This window comes from Panthera onca, chromosome B3 (genome assembly GCF_046562875.1).
Source record: "Panthera onca isolate mPanOnc1 chromosome B3, mPanOnc1 haplotype 2, whole genome shotgun sequence".
Lineage (NCBI taxonomy): Eukaryota > Metazoa > Chordata > Mammalia > Carnivora > Felidae > Panthera > Panthera onca.
In genome coordinates this window covers 31277295-31303375 of record NC_138344.1, presented here as the reverse complement: position 1 = coordinate 31303375, position 26081 = coordinate 31277295, and the positions used below count along the sequence as shown (strand labels likewise).

At 51.5% G+C, this 26081-nt stretch overlaps 1 protein-coding gene across 2 annotated transcripts; it reads right to left on the bottom strand.

Annotated features, from left to right (window-relative positions):
* Window positions 1–254: 254 nt before the first annotated feature.
* On the bottom strand, window positions 255–24219 carry SCAMP2 (secretory carrier membrane protein 2). 2 transcript variants are annotated; one of them, XM_060618043.3, is made up of 10 exons: window positions 24061–24219; window positions 11308–11376; window positions 10777–10875; window positions 10075–10203; window positions 8826–8943; window positions 8145–8273; window positions 7308–7467; window positions 6140–6241; window positions 2003–2123; window positions 255–1812 (listed from the first exon to the last, which is right to left on the bottom strand). In XM_060618043.3, the coding sequence occupies exons 1-10, from the start codon at window positions 24115–24117 to the stop codon at window positions 1678–1680; spliced, it is 1119 nt and encodes a 372-aa protein (XP_060474026.3). In that variant the 5' UTR covers window positions 24118–24219; the 3' UTR covers window positions 255–1677. The 2 variants fall into 2 exon arrangements, with proteins under 2 accessions (XP_060474026.3, XP_060474025.3); XM_060618042.3 differs by lacking the exon at window positions 10075–10203.
* Between the last annotated feature and the right edge of the window lie 1862 nt (window positions 24220–26081).

Here is a 26081-nt window from a genome sequence, read left to right as displayed (position 1 = left end):
GTCAAAGAGGCTCCAGAGAGTCCCCCTCCGACCTAGACCAACAGCTCTGAACTAGAAGTACTGGGACAAGAAGGTGCCTTTGGAAGAGACCAATAGTCTCAGGAAGGGGTTTGGCCCCTCCTAGACCAGCCAGAACAGGGTGGCCAGATGCAGAATCGCAGAATCTTAACTGTCCCCTCATCACTGGAGCAGCTCCATTCAGGGTCCGTAGGCCACCCCCATCCTCCGAAGTCCACAAGACATTAGGACCAGTGTTGTCTGAAAATGTCATTTTTATTTAAAGCACAAAAATTGAGACATAACATATACATTTATACATGAAGAAAAAAACACCAGAAAGTTTACAAAACCTTGGTCACTGCCACTATCATTCAGTGGCTCTGGGGCTGGTGAGCTGGCCGTTTGCAGGCTGCCTTGGGATGGGATCCAGGTTCCAGAGGCAGGCAATTGGCCAGCTTTTTGAGAGGTCCCCTCAGTCCACACACCCACCCCTACAGCCTTTGGAGGACAGGGTACAGGTTTTACCTGGGGACTCCCAGGTGCCCATCACACTGACACACCTGAGGAATCCCCAGGAACAGTGAAAGGTGACCTAGGTTCTACTCAGGGTATGGAGCCTGGAACCCTCAGAAAAAATGGCTCATCAGTCCAGCATGAAGGGGTACAGTTCTGGACTGATTCTTCCTGCCTTCCCTAAGAGTCATACAGACGACTTATTGCTGATAGTGGAAGGCAGAGTAGAGTAGAATCTGAGGCCATGGTAAAGGGCTGCTATCCCTCAGGAGGAGAGGAAATCAAACAAACAGGGCCAAACCACACCAGTACAACCAGACTCCACCCTCCTAGAAAACTGCCAAAGGCTGGGCAAGACAACTTGGGGCCAATGTCTTTTATCCCTCCCCTCCCCACCCCACTCCCACATCCCAACAATCCCATTGCACATTCAGTAAGTCTAAAAAGGGAAGAGCTCAGAGAGGGCCCCAGAGGGCACAGGCGCTGCCCATACCAGGAAGGTGCAGGGGGCACTAAAGGTCTATGAATCTGTGAGAAACGTTAAGGCAGGGAAGAGCCTGGGGCGACCACGCCAGAGGCTCTGGAAGCCCAGAGACCACCCCAGAGTGATCTGGGGAACAGAGCCTGCCATCCACCTGGACTGCAGTTCACCTAAAGGGCAGCCCTTGGGAGACTACCCCAAGCCTGGGAGGGAAGGAAAGGAAGGACTGTGGAAGCCACAGGCTTTTTGTGTGGAGCCATATTTGGGCCAGGCCTGCTAGGGGAGAAGTGAAGTCCCAGGACCCTGGAGAAGTAAGACTCCACCTGGGATGGGCCCAGGTCAGCTGCTGATCCCAAGTATGTACGTGTATGTGCGTGGGTACGGGGAAGTGAACTTCAGTCCCACAGCTTCGAATCCTACCAAACTACCACCAGAGAAGGAAAGACTGTTTTGTTTTGTTTTTGTTTTTGTTTTTTTCCTGTTATGTAAAAAATAAGTCCCTGTCCCTCCCTCCCCTTCTCGAGCAGAACGGAGAGCTGGTTGCTGAGGAAGGAGGAAGAACTCCGGCAAGACCCTCCCCCGGTCTGTGCTGGGCATAACCACTGTTTAAGGCACCCACGGAAAGTGCAGCTAGAAGGCAGGCAAGAGAAAAGGCTGGGGCAGAGGAAGGACAGTCAGGGGGACTAGTTCCCCTGGAAGGCTCCTCGGGCAGCATTTGAGGCAGCGCTGCGGAAGGTCCTGTTGCTGAAGATGCCCTGGGAAAACTCCTCCTGGGCCTGCTGGAAACTGGCCCCCGTCCGGCGGTATAGGGAGTGCACCTGGGGAAAGAGGCTGGGGTGAGAAGGCCGCCCTGGAGTCCCACCTGACCTCCCATCCAGAGCCTTGGTGACAGCCGCTGGACCTCTGGGACCCGGGAAGCCCAAATGCTCTAGTGATGGGCTCGAGGCAAAGGCAGGAGAGGGGTGCCGGCTTCCTTGGGCTGCTGTTGGGCCAGCACCCAGCACTCACCCGCTTCAGAAGGAAGAGTGAGAGCACGGCACATAGGGTGAAGAAGCCAGCCACCACCATCATGATGATTGACACAGCCAAGTGGTCTTTCTTCAGTGTAGACAGGGCTGCGATCCAACCACTGCAAAGGGAGGAGGCGGCCAGAAGGGACACAGTGGGAATGGGCCCCAGAGGTCCCTGTGAGGTGTTCTTCTCTAAGTGGCCGCTGTATGCTGACCAGCCACCACCCAGGCACCTCCCTCCAGCACAGAGCCCAGGGGGCCACGAGCCCTCGGCCTGGGAGAGGCCAGGCCTCTGTGAAGGCTGAAGGGAAGGGCCCCACACGGCCCTCACAGTCAGGAGTAGCATGGGGGAGGGCCTTTTCCTGCTCTTCTAGGGGACGTGGAAAGCCTGGCTGCTTGCTTCCAAGGCCCCCCTCTGGGAAGGAGGACCACTGGCCAAGCCATCGCATTCATCCTGTCACCTCAGCTCCTCCTGCTGGGGCCCAGGGCAGCCCCTCTGCCTCCAGCATCACCTTCCTGGCCCCAGTGTCCTTATCTATAAAAGGGGATATCCTCACACTGCCTGAATTAAATAAGAACTTACCACAAAGCCACAGTTCTCAAAATAGTGCAGTACTGGTATAAGGACAGACATACAGATCAATGGAATAGAACTGAGAGTCCAGAAACAAACTGATAATTCTATCATCAACTGATTTTTGACAGGGATGCCAAGACCAGTAAATGGGGAAAGAATCCACATGGAAAACAATGAAGCTGGTCCTTCACTTCAACCATACGCAAAAATTAACTCCAGATGGATCAGAGACCTGGGGCGCCTGGGTGGCTCAGTCGGTTAAAAGCGGCTGATTCTTGGTCTTGACTCAGGTCACGATCTCATGATTCAGGAGTTTGAGCCCTGCGTTGGGCTCTGTGTTGGCGGTGCAGAGCCTGCTTGAGATTCTGTCTCTCCCTCTCTCTGCCCCTTCCCGGCTCCCTCTCTCTCTCAAAATAAATAAACTTTAAAAAACAAACAGGGGCGCCTGGGTGGCTCAGTCGGTTAAGCGTCCGACTTCAGCTCAGGTCATGATCTCGCAGTCTGTGGGTTCGAGCCCCGCATCGGGCTCTGTGCTGACAGCTCAGCGCCTGGAGCCTGCTTCCGATTCTGTGTCTCCCTCTCTCTCTGCCCCTCCCCTACTCATGCTCTGTCTCTCTCTGTCGCAAAAATAAAAAAAAAAAAAACATTAAAAAACAAACAAACAAACAAACAAAAGGGGCGCCTGGGTGGCTCAGTGGGTTGAGCGTCTGACTTCGGCTCAGGTCATGACCTCACGTTGAGTTCGAGCCCCGTGTCAGGCTCTGTGCTGACAGTTCAGAGCCTGGAGCCTGCTTCAGATTCTGTGTCTCCCTCTCTCTCTGCCCTCCCTGCTCATGCTCTCTCTCTGTCTCTCAAAAATAAATAAATGTAAAAAAAAAAAATTTTTTTTTTAAAAACAAAAAACTTTGTGCGTCAAAGGACACTATCACAAGAATGAGAAAAATAATACACAGGGGGGAGAAAATGTGTTCACTACATATCTGATAGGGAGCTGGTATCCAGAATATATAAAGAAGTCAACAACAAAAAGACAACCCAATTACTAGAGAAAGACTTGAATAGACATTTCTCCACAAAGATACACAAATGGCCAACATCATTAGTCATTCAGGAAATGTCAATCAAAAAACAGTGACGGGGGTGCCTGGGTGGCTCAGTTGGTTAAGTGCCAACTTCGGCTCAGGTCATGATCTCAAGGTCCGTGGGTTTGAGCCCTGTGTTGGGCTCCGTGCTGACTGCTCAGAGCCTGGAGCCTGCTTCAGATTCCATGTCTCCCTTTCTCTGCCCCTCCCCAACCCGTGCTGTCTCTCTCAAAAATAAATGTTAAAGTTTAAAAACAAAAACAAAACAAAACAAAAAACAGTGAGGTATCTTACCTCTAGGCTGGGAAAAAAAACAAACCAAACCAGAGTTGGTGAGAATGTGGAAAAACCAGAGCCCTCACACACCACCATGTGTGTACAGACATGGTACAGACTTGTACATGTACAGAATGGTACAGACTTCCATCTGACCCCGCAATTCCACTCCTACGTACATACTCAAAAGAACTGAAAATAGGTGTTCAACAGCTCGTACAAAAACGTTCATAGCAGCAGTATTCACAACAGCAAAAAGGTGGAAAAACCCCAGGGTCTATCAATTGATGAGTGGATAAGCAGATGGATGGGATATGATTCAGCCATAAAAAGGGATGAAATACTAATCCATGTTACAACATGAGCCTTAAAAACATTATGCTGAAGGGCGCCTGGGTGGCTCAGTCGGTTAAGCGTCCGACTTCGGCTCAGGTCACGATCTCGCGGTCTGTGGGTTCGAGCCCCGCGTCGGGCTCTGTGCTGACCGCTCGGAGCCTGGAGCCTGTTTCAGATTCTGTGTCTCCCTCTCTCTCTGCCCCTCCCCCGCTCATGCTCTGTCTCTCTCTGTCTCAAAAATAAATAAACATTAAAAAAAATTAAAAAAAAAATTAAAAAAGAAAAAAACATTATGCTGAGAGAAGCCAAACACAAAAAGCCACCTACTGTATGGTTCCATTTATATGAAATGTCCAGAATAGGCTGATCCAGAGACAGACAGCAGCTTAACAGCTGCCAGGGGCTCGGGGAAGGAGGGATTAAGTATGGCGTTTTCCTTTGGGGTGATATAGCGTTTCCTGGAACTAGACAGTAGTGAGGGCTGCACAACACTGTGGATCTACTACACACCACTGAATGTTCTGCTTTAAGACGGTTTAAGTAGTAAATAAAACAAATGTTATGGGTATTTCACAATCAGTAACAAGAAAGGAGGATTACATCCACCCAGCTGTGGGGGGCCGGAGGGGAGGTGAGGAAGGCACTGGGAAACTGGGGGCTGCAGGGCTTGAGAGGGAAGCCCAGGCAGGTCATGGGGGCAGGGGGGCGGCGGAGGGGAGTCCGGACCAGAACTCAAGCCTTCTGACTCCGAGTCTAGAAGCAAACAGCAGTTAGGCCACAGCCTGTCTTCCAGGATCTCACTAAGAATAGTGAGTAATGAAACCGGGTCACCAATCAAAGAGAAAAGGGCCAGATTAGAAACAGCAAGGTGAGGGGCGCCCGGGTGGCTCAGTTAAGCATCCAACTTCAGCTCAGGTCATGATCTCACCATTACTGAATTCGAGCCCCAGGTCGGACTCTGTGCTGGCAGCTCAGAGCCTGGAGCCTCCTTTGGACTCTGTGACTCCCTCTCTCTCTGTCCCTCCCCTGCTCACTCTCTGTCTCTTAAAAAATAAATAAACGTTAAAAAAAATTTTTTTTTTTTTTTTAAAAAGAAACAGCAAGGTGAGAGGGAAGAGGGGTGGTGGGAGGGCAGCGGGGACGTGCTCGGAGTGCAAGGTGAGTCAGCCCCTCCCTCCTCTCTGGATCAGCTGCACTGGAGGAAGGGGACCAAAATAGTGCAGCCCTTCCAGGCCCAGGCTTTCAGCCAAGCGTCAGCCTGACCATTCTGTGATGTTCCCTGTGCACTGGGGCGGAAAGGAAAACATCAGCCATCAGGTTTTCTTTCTAAGGCTAATTCTGAACTGAGGACTACAGCGCCCAGGAAACTCAAGCCAGTTATACGCTCAAAGCAAGAAGGAGGCAAAATCCAGGAGAGAGGCTAGGGCTCCATCTCCTGGCATTACAGGGCCTCTGGGAGAAGTCACAGCACAGAGTGTGCAAAAGCCAGGGCATCTGTCAGCAGCTGCCCAAATCCAAGAGCTTGTCTGGGGCCTGGAGAAGTAGCCCTAGCCTCTGGGAGGGCGTGGCCGGAGAAAAGGAATAAATGCAGTCCTCCATAGGACTTAGGCCAGGTAGCCTAAGGACTCAGGGCAAGTCCACTTACAACGCCCCAGAAAGTGGTAGATGAGGCAAGGCAGTGAGTTGGTGAGCGGTGAAGAACTGGGGGCGGTGCACGGAGGCAGATGCAAGTCCACCCAACCCCTCTCCCGGCTAGGGTAGAAGACGGGTCATCTGCAAGGGCCCTCTGGGAATGAGGATAGCAGAGCGAGAGAGGCCAAGCCACCTCTAAAATGTAATTCCATCGTGCTGCCCCAGGTCTCACCTGTCCCCCAGGCCAGGGATGCCAACCAGTTGGATGATGTAGATCCCTATTTGACAAAAAAATACGAAGAAGAATACAAAGAAGCTGAAAGAGTTGTCAGACCTGTGGAGAGAGGGGGAAATCCGAAGTCACAAGAGGGCTTGGGGCTCATTCCTCAGGTTCCTCACTTGGCATGGCATCGGTCCTCATTAGGAGCCAGGAGGCAGGATGGGAGCACAGACAGCTCCAGGGGACCAGCCACATTGTCCATAAGGACACAGACACCCACAACCATAATCAAAACAGGCTTGCCCCTCCTTGCCTTCCAGTTTAAGGGGTCAATGCTTGACCCCTTACTCAAAGAGCTAATAAAGTTGTTCACTCAAAAAAACAATATAAAGAGCCTAACAGTCCATTTCCTGGTATATGTGTTTGCATTTCATAGAAGGCAAAGAAATCTAAGCCAAAGGTATAAATATCTAATAATAAAACTGTAGGCCTGGGTGGAAGAAAAGGTATTTGGGGAGCACAGAACCCTAGACCAGACCTCCAGCTCCATGTCCTTGAGGGCTAGAATAGATTGAGGCCGCAGGTCTCCTCTGCAGAGTACGTGGGAGGGTTCAGCCATTGCCCCCCAACTTCCCGGGGCCTGATAGGCTCCCAGGCCTGAAAGCATCAACTCCGAGGCACAACTGCACAAGCCCTAGGGGTCTGTGAGGTAGCTCCACTCAGGTCCACAGTATTTATTCTAGGTCAACTGCTTTGGCACTCAGCAGGCTCAAGAGAGCCTGGAGTGATAAGCCATGGAGAGCTTATCAAAGTCAGACTTTCTGAGAGTAGCTAATGCTTCAGAAGGGGGTTGAGCAGCCCCTCCCTCTACCCAGCATCTGAAATCCTAATGCACCAGACAGAATGGGAGCAGTGAGAACACAGGGAAGAGCTGCAGACCCCTCCCTAGATCTCCCATGCCTAACCCAAGGACAGTGTCCAGAGCAGACCCCAGGCACAACAACTTAGGAAAATGGCTCCTGATCCGTGTCTGCTCTCACTGTGGGTGGGAATGGGAAAGTGGATTTCCCCACCAACCTATTCTGCTCTAAGACTAGGATGGGGCCCCTGGGCTTAAGGCCCTTGGCCTGCTACCTGGGATGCCAGTCATACACTGACCCCTTGTCCAAGCCCCACTCACCTGAAGGCTTTATAGATGGGTCGGTACCAACACAGGAAGGCACAGGGGGTGAAGATGATAAACCACAGGATCGAAAGGCCAAAGTTCACTCCGTTGGTGCTGTCAACTAAGAACCAGGCCAGGCAGGCAAGCAGGTTCAGAAACAGAGTCACCGAGTGCACTGGGGAGGGGGAGGAGAGAGAGATACGGGCTCGTGCCAAGGTGACTGAAGGATTCCCAGGCATGGTGAACCACCCCCTGGGAGGACGTGAGGTCCATACAGTGAGGGGAGCTGCAGAAATACTACAGGACCTTCGTCTGCATCTAGGTGCAGTGAGCTCCCAGATCCTGATTTTCTGGGGCAGCAAAACCAGGGACCAAACCACGTTCCTAAGAGGTGAAGGGACGGCCCAGATATATGATGGGGGTGGGGAGTGGCAGTGAAAGGAAGGTGCAGACTCAAGGGCTGATCCTTGAGGGAAAGAAGCCCTTGGAGACTCCTGTCCCTGTCCCTAGATGGCCCACACTGGAGCTACAGGGAGTAGCTGGGCTACTTGTGCAGAGGGAGGCCTTCACCTAAGGGTGGCCTTTTAAGGCAACGAGCCCCACAGGAACTCTGAAGCCTCCCATTAGTCTCACTCTACGTGATCCATGGTGTGAACTGGCCCTTCTGGGGAGGTTCCCAGCACAGGGAGTAGACTGTGGAGGGCCAATTAGGGGGGCAGAAGGTACCTTCTACCCCGGCCCAGCACTGAGGAAGGTTGGAGTCTGCGGGGAGGAGCAGCCAGAGCACAGAAAGGGCCCTGGAGTCACACCTCATTTCACCCGTAAGCTCAAGAGGGCCGGGGCGGGACTCACACATCCAGAGATAGTAGAGCATCTTGCATATCCGCTGGTAGTCAGCAGGGATTTCTACCGAGAAATCCTGATAGAAGCAGGGCTTGACAGGGCACCAGAAGGGCAGGGGCGGCCAGTTGTTCTCTCTCACTGTGTAGAAAGACGCGACGAGGTGAGGCCCAGCCTCCACAGCAGCATGGCAGGGTGCACACTCCAGCAGTTTACGGGCCAAACCAGGGCTCCAGAAGGGCACCGGCAAGTGGGGCTCAGGGTCTCCATGGGTAGGGAGTGGGATGGGAAAAGGGTGATGGGACACGAACACACACAAGCCTGCTCCAAGGTTAACAGATCCCAAATGCACTCACAAACAGAGCAAAATGGCCTATGTGATTATTTTTATGAACAACCAACCCATAAGCACAAGGGGTCATCTTCGTGAAGATGAAGGGGAATTGCAGGACCAGTGTCCCTACTTCAGCAAAAATTTCAGGGCTGGGAAGGAGTGCAGAAATAACCACACCCGCTAGGTCCACACTGCAGGTCTCCTGGCCTCCATCTCCCTGCCCTGCCTGGCACTAGCACCAGGGCTGCTCTAAGATGATCAAAAGCCCGACAGGGGTCCAGGGCTGCCCCAGGACAAGCAGGCTCAGGAAGAGCTCCCGTGCCAGGCCTGGCAGCCCAGGGCCCGGCAGCCTCCCTTACCATGTAAGTTGGCCACAGTGTTCTGTAGCTCCCGCTCCTTGCGCTCCAGCTCGGCTGCTTTCCTGTCCAGTTCTTCCTGCTGCCGGAGCAGGCTCGCCTGGGCTGCGGAGGCCACGGCCTGGGGGGCACGGAAGTGGAGCAGCCGGACACGGGAGACAGAGGGGCAATGTCAGTCGTCAGTGTGAGCAGAAAGTCAGAAGGGCCTTGCCCCATGCAGGGAGAGACAGTCCCAGCTCCATGCTGTCTTGGGTACCAGAGACCACCACAGACAGGCCAAGGTGACCTGTCTCCTACTGCCTGGACACCACCTCTGTCCCCTTACCCGTTAACCAGCCTTAATCTGGGATCAGGGATGAAGGGGAGACCCCTGAGCTGGAGACGAGAGAACATTCCCCCATTCTGGAATGCAGGCAAAGTTCAGTTACACTGACCTCTGGGGTAACAGCGAAGGGAAAACGGCATCACAAGAGACTAAGCTGTAGCCAGAAACCCAGAGAGCTGCACCTCATCTGAAGAGCCTGGAGGGTGTGTGTGCACAGGGGAAACAGTGCAACCTGCTAGCAGTGAGTGCGGAGGCGACACGTGAGGACAGATCACATGCACCTGGAGCCTCATGGATCCATATTTAAGTACCACCCCACCACACCCCCAGGAGCTGACCCTTTGAGGTCCACCTGAAAATGTGACCGGCTATACCCCAGCGCAGCCCCCTAGGCTTGGCCCTGCTCTGCCCGGCTTTGATGACGTGCGGAGTCCAAGCTTCATCCCCTGTCCAGAAAGAGCCTCTGAGTGAGGCACCTAGGGAACGTGAGGCCAAGCAGAGCTGGCCCTGGCGTTTCAGCCCAGGGCCCCACTCCTTCCAGGGGCTACAGCTGTTGGGGCCTGGTTATTCCCGAAGTCTACAGTCGTTTTAGGAAACAGGTATCAGACCAGTCACCTCGCAGAACGGTAAGCCAGACATATGTATATATATGTGTGCGCGCGTGCACGCGCGCATGTGCACACACACACCCTCGCTCTCTCACTCTCTCCAAAAGGCGTTCTCCAAAGAGCCAAGGCTGACTTTAGCAGGTCACTTTCAGGCACTGGGGGCCAAAGCAGGACCAGAATGGACGATCCTGGACCATGCTGAACATCTCAGCCTTCCCTCCCAAGTCTGGTCAGAAGGCGAGAGCCTCTTGGGGCCCACGAGAGCCCAAAGCCCGGCTTGGGCCTTGCCCTCCCTCATGCTCATCTACACTTCGCCTACCTTCGGAAGCTTTTGCATGTAGCTGTCTCTGAGAATACTATCTCCTCCTAGTAGCATCTGCCTCTCTGAGAGCTCGCTCACTGCCAGGAATCTGGTAGGCAGGAACCTGCTGGCCTGTCTACGCAGGAGCTGCAACATACAACTCCACTGTGGGTCACGCTCACTGGGGTGGTGAGGCACACGGGGCAGGACGGCGAGGTGATGGGGAGTCGAGTGTCAGACACAAAGCAGACAAGATTCACGGTATTTGGTGAAGGGACAAAGGAAAATAGGAAGGAAGGCAGAAATAAAAGAGGCTAAAAAAAGAAAAGAGAGAGAGAGAGAGACAGAGGGAGGGAGGACAGGAGAATGGATGAATGGATGGATAGATTGATTGATTCGGGGCCCTGAGTGAGAGGACAAACCAAAGGCCCCACGAGGATCCGGAATGGCACAACAGAGGCAAATGCTCTCTCTGAAGGCACCAACGACCCTAGCCTGGTTATTGTTTGGTGGTGGTAATGGGGTGGGGGTGAGGATATAGGCTGGTTGAGCAGACCCTCCATGTGTAAGTGACCAGCTCCAAAGAGATTATCAAAAGGGCCCTTAAAGGGCAGCCAGGAATTAAGGTCCTCTGTCCACCTCCTCCCCCAATCTCAGGGCTCAGCTACTGGTGCTACCCTCTCAGGAAAAAAGAGGCAAAGGGATTTTTGTCAACAGTACCTGGGGGGTTGGCTGGGTTGGTTCCATTGAGGGCTGGAGAACCGCCGGCTGCGAGGGCCCAGGGAGCTGTGTGACAGGAACTGTTGTCGCTGCATTTGTCTGCGTGGGACACACCAAAGGAGGCAGATGAGTGGGGCTCCACTAGTTGGCCACACGGGGGCAGACCCACAGTGGGGTGAGTGCTGTGCCCCTGCCTGTGAGGGACATTCCCTCTGGGGCAGGCCTCAGCCTGGCCCTGCAGATTCTTAGCCTTTGAGCCTCATGCTCTGGGCAATGTGATGCTTCACCTGGCCCCCCTGGCCTTGCTGGAGCCACAGCTTCTCAGCACTGTCCTGTCCTCTTCACGGAGGGGCCCAGATGACAAATCCCAAGGGGAGAACTGCTGACTTCTTCATCCTTATCCCCACCCCAAGTTCACGTTAGGACTGCAGTTTCTCAGAGCTGTCTCTGCCTCTGCCAAGGCTCCTTGCCTCAGAAACCTGGCACCACCCACGGGACCCAGGGACTCAGAAAGAGGGCATGCTCACCAACCTCGGAGAAGGGGTTGAATTCAGCCAGGCCACCTTGCGGGGCATTGGTCAGCTGGGTCACAGAGGGATCCTGCAAAGGTAAAAAGCAAAACAAACAAAAACAGCCATGAGCCACTGGGGAGAAGAGAGAACCATCTCTTGGCCCCTCCCAGGCCAGCAGGCCTCAGGGATACAGGGCTGAGGTGAGGCCCTTCCTGGTGGCCTGAAAAGCTCTCCAGAAAGGGTCCTCTGCCCAGCCCCTGCCACACCAGAGCTGCAACCTCTTCTCCCTTTCTGGGAAAGGAGTTCAGCCCCAATGACTTCCCAGAAGAGACCTAGAGCAAGCTTTACATTCTGAGACCTCAAAACAGACACTACCATGTCCTTGTTGTGCCCTTTACAGATTCAAAAGAGTTTACAGTATTTACCTCCGGGGACTGAGTAGTTTGGGGGGGAGGGAGTGCGTGGTAGGAATACTCACTTTTTAATTTATAACCTTGCTGTACTGTTTTATTATTTTACAGAAAGCATTTATTCCTATTTATTTTAAGAAGTTTATTTATTTATTTTGAGAGAGGGACAGCATGCAAGTGGGGAAGGAGCAGAGAGAGAGAGGGAGAAAGAGAATCCCAAGCAAGCTCTGCACCAGCAATGCACAGCCCAATGAGGGGCTCGAACTTGCACACTACAATATCATGACCTGAGCCAAAGTTGGACACTTAACTGACTGAGCCACTCAGGTGCCCCTTATTATTTTTTTTTTAAGCTCATTTATTTATTTTAAGAGGGGGAGAGACAGAGAGAGTGGGCTTGTGCCCGCACACACAGGGAGAGGCAGAGAGAGAGAATCCCAAGCAGGCTCTGTACTGTTAGTGCAGAGCCTGACATGGGGCTCAAACTCACAAACCATGACATCATGAACTAAACCGAAATCAAGAGTTGGACACTTAACCGACTGAGCCACTCAGGCACCCTCTCCTCTTATTTTTTAAAGGATGGTTTAAGGTTCTGGAACAAAAACACACTGCGGGCTGCCAGTACTGATTTTGTTAAATCAGGCACACTTGCTAAGAACAGAGGCATGAAGGGCTCAGATGAAAAGCGGAGAGAATGTTTTTGGGTTCATTTTTTTTTTCCCCTCAAGAAAATGCAAAAATGTCCTTCAGAACGCAGTCTTTCCCTGAGTCTTCAATTTTCCCTTCTCCATCTGACCTCTTCCAAGGCCAGCCCTCCCGCGTAGGGCCTGCACAGCACTTCCTGTCATCTCCTCCACCGAGCACCTCCCTGATGGCCTGGGGCCACTTGGCCTCATCTCACCCCCTCCCAGCACTCCATCATCCTTTCCCCTTCCCCGTACGTAATAGGTAATAGCTCAAGTCCAGCTCCACAGCGATGCCTGGGCTCTGGGAGGAGCAGCTGTGAAGGCTGGGCACACCACGGCTGGACTCTGCCAAGGCCCAGGTTACAAGGCCTCCCCTAGGCCCCGCTCTGTGTACCTAACCCCCATCCCTCACTTCTGGTCCACAGGCTCCCATCCTGCTGTCCTGGCCTCACCTCCACCAAGAATCCACAGACTGGATTCTCAAACACAATATTAACATTAGACAGACCCTCAGGGAACAACCCCCTCAATTCTTTAGAGGTGGAAACAGATCCTACTGTGGTGCCGTACTTGTCCTAGGTCTCAAGATGGCTGGCTCCCTCTTCTGTACATTCACAGAATGTCAGCAGTGAGCGTGTTCTCTGATGTTTTTCACACATACTAACTCTCATCTTCCCACCTGGGTCTCCAGTTCCTGAAGAGTGAGACTGTGGCTGGCTGGCCCCTGGGCCCAGAGCCCCAACTCACTTCTCTCTAGACGTACCTCATCTCTGGACCCCCACCCAATTTCCTCCGCAAGGAGGCAATGTGGCTATGTCCATTCTGCTGGACAGCATTCCTGCCCGGTGGCCCCTGAAACTTAAAGGGACAAGGTGAGGTTCAGAAGGCCACCTGAGATGGAGGAACTGGCCTTGAGGTTATTTATTGGCTGAATGATTTCTCCCAGAATTACTGGGCTGACTTTCTGCAAGGAAGATCTGGAGCTCAGGTTCCATTCCCCTTTCTGACTCAGCAAACACCAAGCCACAGCACAGTGAGTGAGCTGAAGTCACTGAAATCAGATCCACCATGCAAGGAACTGGTTACCTGAGTGTGTGTCACAGGACAGAAGACAGAGGGGTGGCTCTGGTAGCTGTTTTGGGCGCTGACCCACATGTCTGGCTGAGGTGCGTGCGTTTAACAGGCAACCTTCAGACCCATGCAGAGATGTCATTTTCTTTACCAAGGTCAGCCAGAAGAGGATTCTGGGGGTGGGCAAGCTGACTACTCTGTCCATAGTGATCTCTCCTTTTTCTAAAGTCTTAAAGCTTGGTCCTTTACCCCTCACCAGACTTGCCATAAACAAATACTGTCTCCACCAGCATGCTGTAACCTCCACAGCCAGATGCTTCTCTCTCAAGTTCATACTTCTGGCTCCTAGTGCTTGCGGAAGGGCCGATGCAGAGCAGAAAGTCAAACAGTATTTGACAGTATGTGCCACATGCTCTCCTCTACTTTCTCTGGGTGATACTGCCCCAAAGCTGGAGGGTACCTGCATCACTGTGGCAGCCCCAGGGCCCACAAGCACCCTGCCTCGGAAGACGGTCCTGGAACATTCTGGGAGACCTGGGTGCTTTCTGAAAGATGAGAAGCTCAGGCCTGGTGAAAGAGGAAGGGAGCTGACATTTACTGAGTGTCCTTATACAATGATGCGATTTTGAAGTTCTAGTCACCCCAGAACTGGCCACTGTGTCGAGTTGTCAGAAAAGAAGGTTCTACCAGCTTTCCTCAACCTGGTTCTTCAAAAGAATTAAGGCCCAGTGCCCTAAGGCATCCACTGTCTGAAATGACTTGACTTCTCTCCTGTGCATCTAGAATAATCCTGGTTCTATTCCATCCTTGAAAGAACAGAGATAAATCGTCACTTCAACCAGCTTCTGAACCCTGTGGCTCAGCTGAGGTGTCCCCTCATTCAACCTCATGACCACCCCGTGAGGGATGTCTTTTTAGATTGCAGCTGGAGAAAGCCCCGCCTCAGAGAGGGGAAGTGGCTTGTCCAAGATCCCAGGGGTGGTAGCTGAGCCAGATTCTGAATTCAAGTTGTCTGTATCCAGGGACACGAGTGGGCAAGGTGAGGGTCTACCTTGTTCAGCAGTGTACCCCCAAAGCCTGGGGCACTTGACAAACGGAAGGTGCTCAATGTGTGGTTGAATGAATGAAGCCCCCTCCTGAGGAACACTGACGGGACACCATGAGTGACCAAGACAACTACTTCTGCTCAGTTTTTTATTCCTGGACTTCAGGGAAGTCCTTGGGGGAACACCTGTGTTAGGAGACATGCAGCGAGTCTTGCACTAAGGACCACACTGACTGGTCTGAATGAAGACCCTCAGCTTCTACTCTGAGTCACAAGTAACGAGTCAACAGCAGCAAGCTTCTTTCCCACTAAGCATCAGCTGGCTCGGAAGTGGGTCAAGTAGTCATTTCAAAGGATGGCGAGAGCTAAGTTTCACCTACAGAGAGGTAACCCAAAACCCCCCTGGTACACAAAGGACTGAGCCTGGCTAATGCCCTTTACTGAATATATAACAAAGAAAATGCTCCTGCACTCGGTTCTTTTCACTCTGGGAAGAGTCACAAACAGTGTGAGTGACAAACCAAGATCAACAGGATGCAGCTCTTGACCTTCTGGAGCGGATGACTGTCGCAGAGACACGTGCACATAGTACAAGAGCCCAGGGCAGAGTGAAAAAGAGGGGAAGGGAGGCCAGGGAGCGGAGGAGAGGCTCACCACTGCTGGGGCAGGGGAACCCTTCGTGTGGCTGGGGTGTGAGGACCCAGAGGAAAAGAGGCAGGCGCTGGAGCTCTGCCGGGAAGGGCCTTGAAAAACACATTCGTTTCCAGTTTGGCAATCACTTTCCATGTCACAGGTGTCGGCTGTGCTTGAGCTGTGACTCTTTCTTGCTTTCGCCTCCTACACTCCACCCAAGCTCCCAGTGTGGGGTTTATTTCAGGCTCCAAATAAACACATTAAATAAATACCTCATGAGCTAAAAAAACTCGGCCATTCTCTCTGGGAGGCAGAGTTACCAATACTTTGGAACTCTTGGGAAGTCCTATTTGCTTTGGAGACAAGGCTGTGTGTCATAGGACAAAAGAGGGCAATCATCCCCCAACCAAGTGGCTAGGTCCCAAGTAAAAAGAGCCACAGATAACCTCGGTACTCTCTTACCTGAAAATCCATCCTAAGGAAATATGACACAAATATGTAAAAATCTGTACCTACAAAGAGATTTATTGCACCAGTGCTTACAATAGGAGGAAAAAAATCAGGAAATGACTTAACTGTCCAACGACAGTGAGCCCAAGAATGTTTTGGTACACATCCCCTCAATGTCCTGAACAGCCATTAAAAATCACAGCTATGGGGCACCTGCGTGGCTCAGTTGGTTAAGCGTCCAACTCTCAGTTTTGGCTAAGGTCATAATCTCTCAGTTTGTGAGTTCAAGCCCCACATCGGGCTCCGTGCTGACAGAATGGGCTTGCTTGGATTCTCTCTCTGCCCCTACCACCCCTCTCCAAATAAATAAATAAACTTTATTTTTAAAATAAATAAATAACCACAGCTATAAGCATAGAGCAGCAATATGGAAAAGACTTTGTTATATGAATACCACATAACAATTTTGTCAAAAGCATTCATGTGAAAAGAGACTGGCAGGAAAACACATCAGAACAACAATGGTTGCAAAAGACTGGCAGAAATACAAATGATCTATTTTGTCTTCTGAATTTTCCACAATGTGATGTTATTTTTACCTTAAAAGCACACATACCCACACATTTTTAAAAAGAGCCTGAGGACCCATCAAATGAGCAACGTGCACCCAGGCCTCTCTCCTTGCCACAGCAGTGATGGACACAGTGGCCCAGAAAAGTGAGGCTGACCCACCTGGCCTGGCGCCCGAGGCCCTCCCGGACCTGGTGCCAGCACCCCTGGCAGCAGCCTGTCCTTGGTCAAACTGAGACACTTGTCATCTCCTTCCACCTTCGTTTACTCCTTAGGCGAACCGTCCCACGCCAAGTGCGGGGCTAGGACCCTGACCAAAAAGCCTTGGTTCCTGCCCTCAAGAAGTGGACAGGACAGAGAACAAGAAGCCAAGGCAGGAAGTGACAGCACGTGACTAGTGCAGGGCCAGGGCCGATGGGAGGGCTTCACAGAGGAGGGAGGGACTAAGCTGTCTGGGAGTCAGGGTAGGCTTCACGGAGATGGCACCTGAGTTGGATCTTGAGAGAGGACAAAAGTTTAGCAAGAACTAAGGAGGGAGGCAAGAGCAGCACTGTGGGGCGCCTGGGTGCCTCAGTCAGTTAAGCACCTGGCTCAGGTCATGATCTTACAGTTTGTGGGTTCAAGCCCCACACTGGGCTCTGCACTGATGACACAGAACCTGCGTGAGATTCTGGCTCTCCTCTCTGCCCCTCACCTGCTTGTGCTTTCTCTCAAAATAAATGAATAAACATTAAAAAAAAAAAAAAAAAGCAACATGCGCAAAGGCAAACACACCTCTATGTGTTCAGGGCACAGGATGTGGGGCAACTCAATAGGGTGGAGGCCGGAATTCACCCAAGACAGGAGGACAAAGGACACAGAAGTTTATTGAAAACACTGCAAGGGAGTAGCGGGCAGGACAGCAAAGGAGAGACTGTCAAGAGGCAGTGCTGGGGGCTGGAGTTATGGCGGGGAGGTGAGGAGGTATGGGAATGCACAAAATATTCCTTTTCGGTACCTGTAGCCAATTGTCAGTAGTCCATTGGTCAGCCAGGACTAATGGCTATTTTGAGGTGGGTCGCCTAATGAGCCTGTTTGCATACAGCCCAGTGGTCACTCTGGGCCCTTTTACCTTACTCAGGTTTCCACCACTGAGGTCTGTTGCTGAAAAGTGGCCTCTATACAGAAGGTTCCGGGGGCCATGCAGTGAAGAGAGACAGAAGCCAGGAGTGCCAAGGAACCAGCCTGAACAAAGGGTTGAGCCAGACAGCAGGAGTTTGGACTCCACCCATGAGAGGTGGAGGACAACTAGAGACTGTCATCTCTGCCACGGTGAGGAGAGCACAGTGAGAGGGGAGGGAGGACTGGCCGGGGCCACAGTCCACAGGGGTGATGGTGAGGACTGAACTAAAAGCATGATAACTGGGGGTGGAGAAGAGGCGACAGACTCCAGAGGCCCTGCTCAGGTAGATGCCACGGGCTCAGCCACTCTCTAGGGCAAGAAAGGGGGAGGGGAAGGGAAGTTGAGGAACTCAGTGGCTAACTTGGGTGACCGGGTAACAGTGCCACCCCTGAGCAAGATTAGTGATCACGGGAGAGGAACAGGCTTTTCAGGAGCGGGTGTGTGAAAGCAGGTGCCCCATGTTTGTTTTTTTAAAGTAGGCTCCATGCCCAAAGTGGGACTTCAACTCACGACCCTGAGAGCAAGAGTTTCAAGGCACCTGTGTGGCTTAGTTGGTTAAGCATCTAATTCTTGATTTCAGCTCAGGTCATGATCTCATGGTTTCTGAGATCGAGCCCCAAGTCAGGCCCTGCACTGACAGTGAGGTGCCTGCTTGGGATTCATTCTCTCTCTCTCTCTCTCTCTCTCTCTCTCTCTGCCCCGCCCCTGCTCATGCTTGCTTGCTCATGTGTGTGCTGTCTCTCCCTCTCTCAAAATAAATAAATAAACTTAAAAAAAAAAAAAAAAAAATTGCATGTTCTTAAAAAAAAAGAAAAGGGTTGCATGCCCTACTAATGGAGCCAGCCAGGAGCCCCTAGAGCAGCTCTAGATCTGGGATCACTGGGATGTGGATGCTATTCTGAAGCCGCAGTGAAAGATGACTTCAGTTGCCTCCATTGTGACCTCACGCTTTCTAGTTGGGTTCTTCTTTCCAGTTGGTCTCTGCGCTCAGGCTGAAGACCCTAAGGGCAGAGCATCCCCTGATGAGAACAGGGAACTGAAATTACCCCCTCAAGCAACAAGAACTGCCCTGAGCCAGCAAGGCCCCACACCTGACTCCAAGACTATGCTCGACTTGACCTTCACTGCCCACCTACATGTACACACCCACCACTGTCCCACATTTTCCTTATATAAACCTGAAGTATTTTCGGCACTTTGGAGACAGTCTGAGCTGCTAGTCCGCCGTCTTCCCGGTGTTGGTCTTGCTGAAATAAACTCCTTTCTTGTTCCACCACTGCTCATCTCTCTGCCTCTGGATTCTGTCAGCGGCCAGTGGCCGAACCTGGTCTGTATGGGACCCCTGTGCGCCTTGGCTATAGTGTAAATGGAAAACCTTACTCAGAGAGGTATACAGTGAGAACAAAGTCAAAGGACAGAACTGCAGCCTTCATAGCCTCAAAACAGGTGGAAGGAGGTGAGTGCCCCAGTGTTAAAGAGGTTGAGGGCAGAGAGAAGTACAGGAGAGACTGCCAGGCGAGCGAGTGTGCCACAAGCAGCAGACGTGTCCCAGGCCAGTGGCCAGAGAGGTGGCAGGCTCTAAGAGGGAGGAGGCGCCTGGGGCTGCGGGGCCACAGTATGCACAAGTGCCTTTTGCTTCTTGGTGCTCTGTCACCTGAAATATGAAATATCCTCTCTTCCCATCCGCTCTCGGCCTGAGCCTTTCTACCAAAGGACTCTGCTCTTCCTCCTCAGATCCCTCATAGTTCCTTCTGCCAAGTTTCAAATGCCTTCATCATACCCACGGTGTGTTATCATTGAACAGCTAGCATTTCTTGGCTCTCCTGCCAGATCAGAAGCGCTGGCAGGCCGTGGGCTCATTTACCTCAATCTCCTGCACAGGCCCTTGGAGCAGCAGGAGCTCAGTGATGTACATAAATGTGTAGGCACCTCAAAGGAGCACTGCTGGGCGGGTCACACCTTGGTAATGTGCACTGGCACTCTTCTCTGAAAGAGTGGCAAGGACCCCTTGTTTGTCCTGGTTAAATATTACCATTTCTCTGAACACAGGATTATCCTACTCCAAGTAGCTCCAAAGAAAACTTAACAGAATTGTAGGGTTAAAGTCCACCTGTGTCTCTGACCAAGTGCTTTTGAATCACCCAGCCTGGCTCCAGGTGCCAGCCATAAAGGCAGGGAGATAACTCCCATCCCCTTTACCCTCACCCCCACCCCCCGGATCTGGCAGCTGTCTGGACTCAAACTATATGAACTTCACCATTTTCAAATTCCTTGAGACAATGCTCCTGTTCCACAGGAAAGTTCTAACAGGTCCATCTGGTGGTTGTAAGAATTCCCAAAGCTACAGTCAAGCTGGAGCCCACCCTCTCTGGGAAGTGTCTGTGCAGGGAACTTTGTTCGCACCCAAATCACGTTTCTGCCACCACTTTCTCCTCCCACAGGAGAGAAAAGTTTTAAATCCTCGGGAAGCAGCCACACCACCGAGATTATCTTTTAACTGCAAGGAGGCAACGTGTGAAAGTGATATTCTGCGATCTGGCAACTCATGGCACTGAAAGGCCTTCTCTGTTCAGCACCACCAGCTAGTTCACACACATCCCCCGCCCCCCCCCCCCCCCCCCCCCCCCCCCGCCTTGAAGAAATGCCCAGTAGGAAAGCAGCCCCAGCACTGGTCTGGGTGACCTGCTTGTTAGCTAAGTGCTGAAAACTCAAATGGGCACGATGCCCACCTTTAGCCCTCTACTTCTTCACCACCTGACAAGACTGCCTGAGAAATTTTGGGGATCAGACATGCTGGAATCGGTCCATAGTAGGACCCGAAGATCCAGAGAGTACAAAGCAGATGCACCATAATAAGCACAGGAATTAGGGAGTGCCAGGGGGAGGTTGTGAAATCGGCAACACTTGGCTTGCAGTTTCCTGCTTCCGCCTGGAAGTTTGGTAAAACCTCTGCTGCACTCTTGTGACAACTTTGCATTCACAGCTCTTCCTTTGCAGGAAGTTTGCTAAGAATCTCAAGTATAACTCCACGCAGAGAAGAGGTCATATAAGCCCACACCCACATTGCAGGGCGGGGAGGTGGGTGGAAGTAGGGGGTGGATAAAAAACAAGGGTAAAGGAGTCAATTTAAAGGCACACCAGAAGTTGCAGGGCATATCACAAGAGTTAGCAGAAAAAGGATTCCATGGTTGGATAACTGAGAAATTCTGGGTCAGATCAAGTTGTGCTAGGGGTGCCTGGGTGGCTCAGTCGGTTGGGCATCCAACTTCGGCTCAGGTCATGATCTCACAGTTCGCGGGTTCGAGCCCCACGTTGGGCTCTGTGCTGACAGCTCAGAGCCTGGAGCTTGCTTTGGATTCTGTCTCTTTCTCTCTCTGCCCCTCCCCACTTGGGCTCTCTCTGTCTCTCAAAAATAAATAAATGAAACAAAAAAAAATTTTTAATTAAAAAAAAGTTGAGCAAATGTCTTTATTGCAGGATTGCTCAGAGCCTTTAACAAACAAGTCTTGCCAATCTTTAAGAAAAAAATAGTGATTCCCAAAATTGTTTGACCACATAACCCTGAGCACCTTTCAGGACTGGTTATTACTCAGAACATAACTGCTATAAAGTACTATCCTGGGGCGCCTGGGTGGCTCACTTGATTAGGCGTCCAACTCTTGGTTTCAGCTCAGGTCATGATCTCATGGTTCGTGGGATTGAGACTCGCTTGGGATTCTCTCTCACCCTCTCTCTCTGCCCCTCCCCTGCTTGCACGCACAAGCATGAGCTCTCTCTCTCTCAAACTTGTAAAAAATAAATAAAGTACTATCTTAAAAAGCACAGTATAATCTGTATTATCCCAGCCCCACACACTGGGGAAAAAAACTTGCATAGCTAATACTAATTAGCAAATGGTAAAACTCACTTGGCTAGTACTAATCACCCCTACCAGTACTCTCAAGAATGGGGACAGTGATGACGAAGCTGGCCTAAATAACCCCAACGCAGTTTAAGACCAATATCTGAACTTCAAAAACATTTAAAACAGCAAGGTCCTGAGAATGAGACCCAGATCTAGGCCCCTTCCCACTGCAAATTAGCTGGTGACTCTGGCAGGTACCATCCTCACTGGGTTCCTGGTTTCCTCCTCTCTAAACCGAGGGGTTAGAATAGATTCCTGAGGATGTTCCCAGCTCCAGTACTCCACCATGGACTCTGAACACTACACTTTCATGAACCACCACAGAGTGATGGAAAGCATGACTCTGCTCTGAAAGCTGGCTAGGTGTGACAGTTTCTGAGTCTGCTGCCTCTCCCCTTGTTTTCTCCTGAGCTCTGTGCTAACACCCTGGGTAAATGAAGCTGGGTTCACACCCAGTCACCCAAGGGCTGCACCCTTCCCATGTCCCAGCCCTGGCAGTCAGGAAAGCAGACACCAGCATCACAAAAAGGGAGGGCAGCTCTCCAGGTGAAAGAGCTTGGGGGGGGCATCACGTCCAAAGTTCCTTCTCCCCGAAGAACTGTGCACCAAGAGGAAAAACACGGCCCAGGGTAAGGAGGAGCAGAGTCCCAGCCAGCCAGCTCTTGTCTTCCCACACAGGATTCCCCCACCAGATGTTGTTCTTTACAGGACCACAGCTGCTTCCTGTCCTGCCATATCCTGGAGCTGCCTGATGGACAGACTGTCTCGGTGAATGCAGAAGTTGCTTCTACCACAGTTTGCACAATCATTCCTGGGGCTGGAGATGTGGTTTAAGACTAAGACTTTCAAGCTGCTATTAATCTTGGGCAGCACTCGGGCCAACTATCTCGCCCACTGCTAGCACTGGAGACAAGCTCTCCGCATCTCTGGATGGCTGACTGCTTCTGGCAGACAGCAGCAGACATTTTATTTCCAATTCTGACAGAGGGGGAAAAAAAAGCAAATCATTACACAGAACACACTCCAAAAGACTACTAGATCCCACTCTCTCTGCTCCTCCCCTGCTCATGCTGTGTGTCTCTCTCTCTCAAAAATAAAGATTAAAAAAAAAAAAATTTTTTTTTAAATGGGGTGCCTGGGTGGCTCAGTCGGTTAAGCGTCCCACTTCGGCTCAGGTCATGATCTCGCAGTTCGTGGGTTCGAGCCCCGCGTCGGGCTCTGTGCTGACAGGTCAAAGCCTGGAGCCTGCTTCGGATTCTGTGTTTCCTTCTCTCTCTGTTCCTCCCCTGCTCACCCTCTGTCTCTCTCTCAAAAAAAAAATAAAGATTAAAAAATTTTTTTAAGACTACTAGATCCCAGTGTCATACAGCAGTTCTGTAATTAAACCAAACTGTTACCAGATGACACTGGCAGGGGAAAAAAAATGCAAATGCTTTTTTCTTTACTTAACTAATAGAGATGACTGAATTACATAAGAGACAAGGTTCTTACAAAGGTCTGTCAAGAAGCATTAAGTTGTAAGAGGAATGTTCAGGATGTTACAAAGACCAAGCTACCAAAATTTGCTTTGAGGGCTCCCTTTGACTAAGTACCTTGAGACCAAGAAAGAAACATAAAATGTTCACTCCCCTGAGAGTGTACAATTATTCCCTTCTAGTCTCCTTTGTCTTTGCACCGACCTTGAAGGAATTCAAGGGGAGAAACCTCACCCTCAAAGTACTTTCCCCACGCCTGCAGGAAACTCTGCAGCTGCCAATGACCAGATAAAGCACAAGCAAGATGAGTTAATGTGCCTAGTAACATACTGACAGAGCAGAAACCTCAGGGCTCATAAATCACCAGTCAGCACAATTAAGCTTCTCTAGAACCGGTTTTGAGCAGACATGAAAAGGAGGCACAGGAGATTTGGAGTTAACAGGAGCCCCAGCCTGTCACTGTGCAAAAGATTACCCCTGGATTACCCCTGTATCCTAGCTCAGAGGCAGAAAGGTTTCCGCTTTAAGTAGGAAGACTTCTTCAGCTATCCTTTGTTCAAAAGGTCAAGCCAGCTCAAAGGTCAGCACATCTCAACTCCCTAGCCAACACACGCGTCCATCAGACCAACATTCCTTGTGTTTCAAGACCCTCAGAGCCCCCTCACTTTTCCTCCCTCCCTAACCAGGGCTCTCTCTCCTGTCTAGCCAAATCCCAGTCCAAAATAGACCCATAGCCAAAGTGTGGAATTCTTTTCAAGTCCGTATTTCAGCGTGCGTCGGTTATCCCCACACCCTCTTCCAACCTTCCTAGCAAATCTAGCAAATCTCCTAGCAAAAAGATTTGCGAGATTTCCTAGCAAATCTCGGTGGGTCTCCTATACCTTGTAGGCTAGTTTGGCTGTTCCGAGAGTGGGGGGGGAGAGTGGAACGTGGCATGTTCCCACATTTCTCTGTCCCACTAGAGGCTTCTACCTCTTCATTATGTTGTTGTCACCCCCCTCTCCTAACGTGACTCAAAGCAGGTGTCTCCCCAAGACTGCGGGATGTAGTAGCCACACCTCCCACACAGGTGAAATCGCTTCTCTCCCCGACCTTATGCTTCCCCAGCAAAGTCCGGCCAAAGGGGCTAGCTACATCCGGGGAGCTAGAGGGTCCTACCACTTCTTCCCAGGCTACAGCGTCCCGCCCCTCCGCAGTTCCACCTGCTGCTAGTCCCGCCCCCCAGACACTACGAAAGGCCAGCCCTCAGAGCCCATTCTCCCATTGGGCAGACAGGCCGTCTCCTACGCCACGTCTCTCTGCTCCAGCGAGAGGCCCGGGCGGTGGCCTTTGGCACCGGGGAGAAGTGAGTTGGGGGCTCTACCTGGAAGGGGTTTACGTCCACTGGGTCTGCGAAGGGATTGGTATCGAAGGACGACATGGCGGTCGGGGACTGACCGGCGAGCTCCGCGAGTGCTTCGGCCTCCGGGCACCCAGACCCAGCGGCGCTCTCCGTGCCAACCCTCCACTTCCGGGAGCGAAGCAGCCGTTCTGGCGCAGGCGCAGCGCCCTCCCAGAGGGGCGTGGTCCTGACGTCACAGAGGTCCGCCCCGCCCTCCTGCCGAGCCCACTACAGAGCGGCGGGTGGGCATTCCGCTTCCAGGTGCTCCTTTCGTATACCTGTGCCTCAAGGGTCGGGGTGGCTCAGAGGCACGAGAGAGCGGAAGGCGGGGCCGGAACCCTTCCCAGCAGCCTGTTCTCAGCAGCCTCTCGGTCTGATTGCTTCCAAATTTGTCTTGGAAAATTCCCAAGTAAGCTCTGTTAAGTGGAGCCGGAAACTTAACCCCTTCATTTCCCTGGAGGGCAAGTTTGGGAAGTCCAACTGGTCCAGACAGGAGAACGAGCCTATTTTGGCCGGAGTGGGGAACGGAATTTCTGACCTGAGAGGACTTAGTCGAGCTAGGAGAGGACTTGGGGTAGGACCCAGCAGGGCAGAGGGGATTTTTTTCGGAAGAACCAACCATGCAGCTATCCCACATGATGGGGTTTTGGGGTGAGGGGGGGTTCAGAGCTGACGGCCAAGAAAGAATTTGGTGCAAAAGGTGATTTTATTAAAGCACCAGACAAGGCCCGTGGGCAGAAAGAGCTGCACTGTGGTTGTGATGGGTAACTGATTATATACCCTCAGGTTTGGAGGGGGTTAGGGATAAAGTCTCTAAGGTATTTTGGAAGCAAGGCTTCTATGATCTTGAGGCCTAGCTGCTGTTAGGAAAACGCCATTTATTACTGTTGAGTAAACCTCAGTCATGAGACCCTTCAGATGTGTATCACGGGGCCATAAGCTTGGAATATGGTTGCCAGCATATATCTTGGGGGAGTTGAGAAAGGAAGTTTCCAAAGGAATTTTTAGCAGTAGACTTACAGGATCAGGGAGGGGGGTGGGGGTGGTCAGGATAATGTTAAGCCAAGATTCCCTTTTGCCCCTAGCAAAGTGTCATCATCAAGGCAGCTGAGTTCCTAGAGGGAGGTCACTCTGCTGGTTTCAAGGACTTGTCAATGGGCTGTATACAGGGAATTTAATCTTTCATTTGCCTTAGTTTCCCACATCACCATGGCAAGTACTTAAACCCCTTTCCTTTATTCTTGGATAGCCAAGAGTGTCCAAGGAATAGCACACAAATTCCACCTGGGGATGGGGGCTGCTATTAGCCTGTACTTTGCTCTCAGCTTGCCTTAATCTCTCTCATCACCACACACATGCTGAGTCCTGACTCTTTTTAGGTCTTGCCCCCTGCTGTCAAGTTTTATCGTTTTAGAGATGAGGATCCCTGAGCCCAGAGACAGGTTTAGGACCTGCTCTGGGATTTGACTCAGGGCATCGAGCATGTGTTAGTGAATGAGGAATTTCAGCAATAGAGCCATCAGCCATGGGGGAGATGGCCGATTCACTTCTCACTACCCTTATTTCTTCACACTTTCTGCTTTGTTCATCTTTGCTGCCACCAAATCCAGCCACTGTCATTCCTTCCCCTGGACTGGTACAGGGCTGCTAATTGGTCTACTGTTGTTCATGTTGTTACCCGAGATCTCTTTAAAGAGGACAAAATAGGGGCACCTGGGTGGCTCCGTCAGTTAAGTGTTGGACTTCAGCTCAGGTCATGATCTTGAAGTTCGTGAGTTTGAGCCCTGCATCAGGCTCTGCTGACAGCACAGAGCCTGGAACCTGCTTTGAATTCTGTGTCTTCCTCTTTCCCTGCTCCTTCCCCTACTCATGCTCTGTCTCTTTATTATAAATAAATAAATAAACAAACAAAATATTATTATACAAATATTCCTCTAAAACAATATCATATTATTATAAGCGTTTCTGCTTAAAGTCATTCACTTATTTTCCATAAAGGCCCA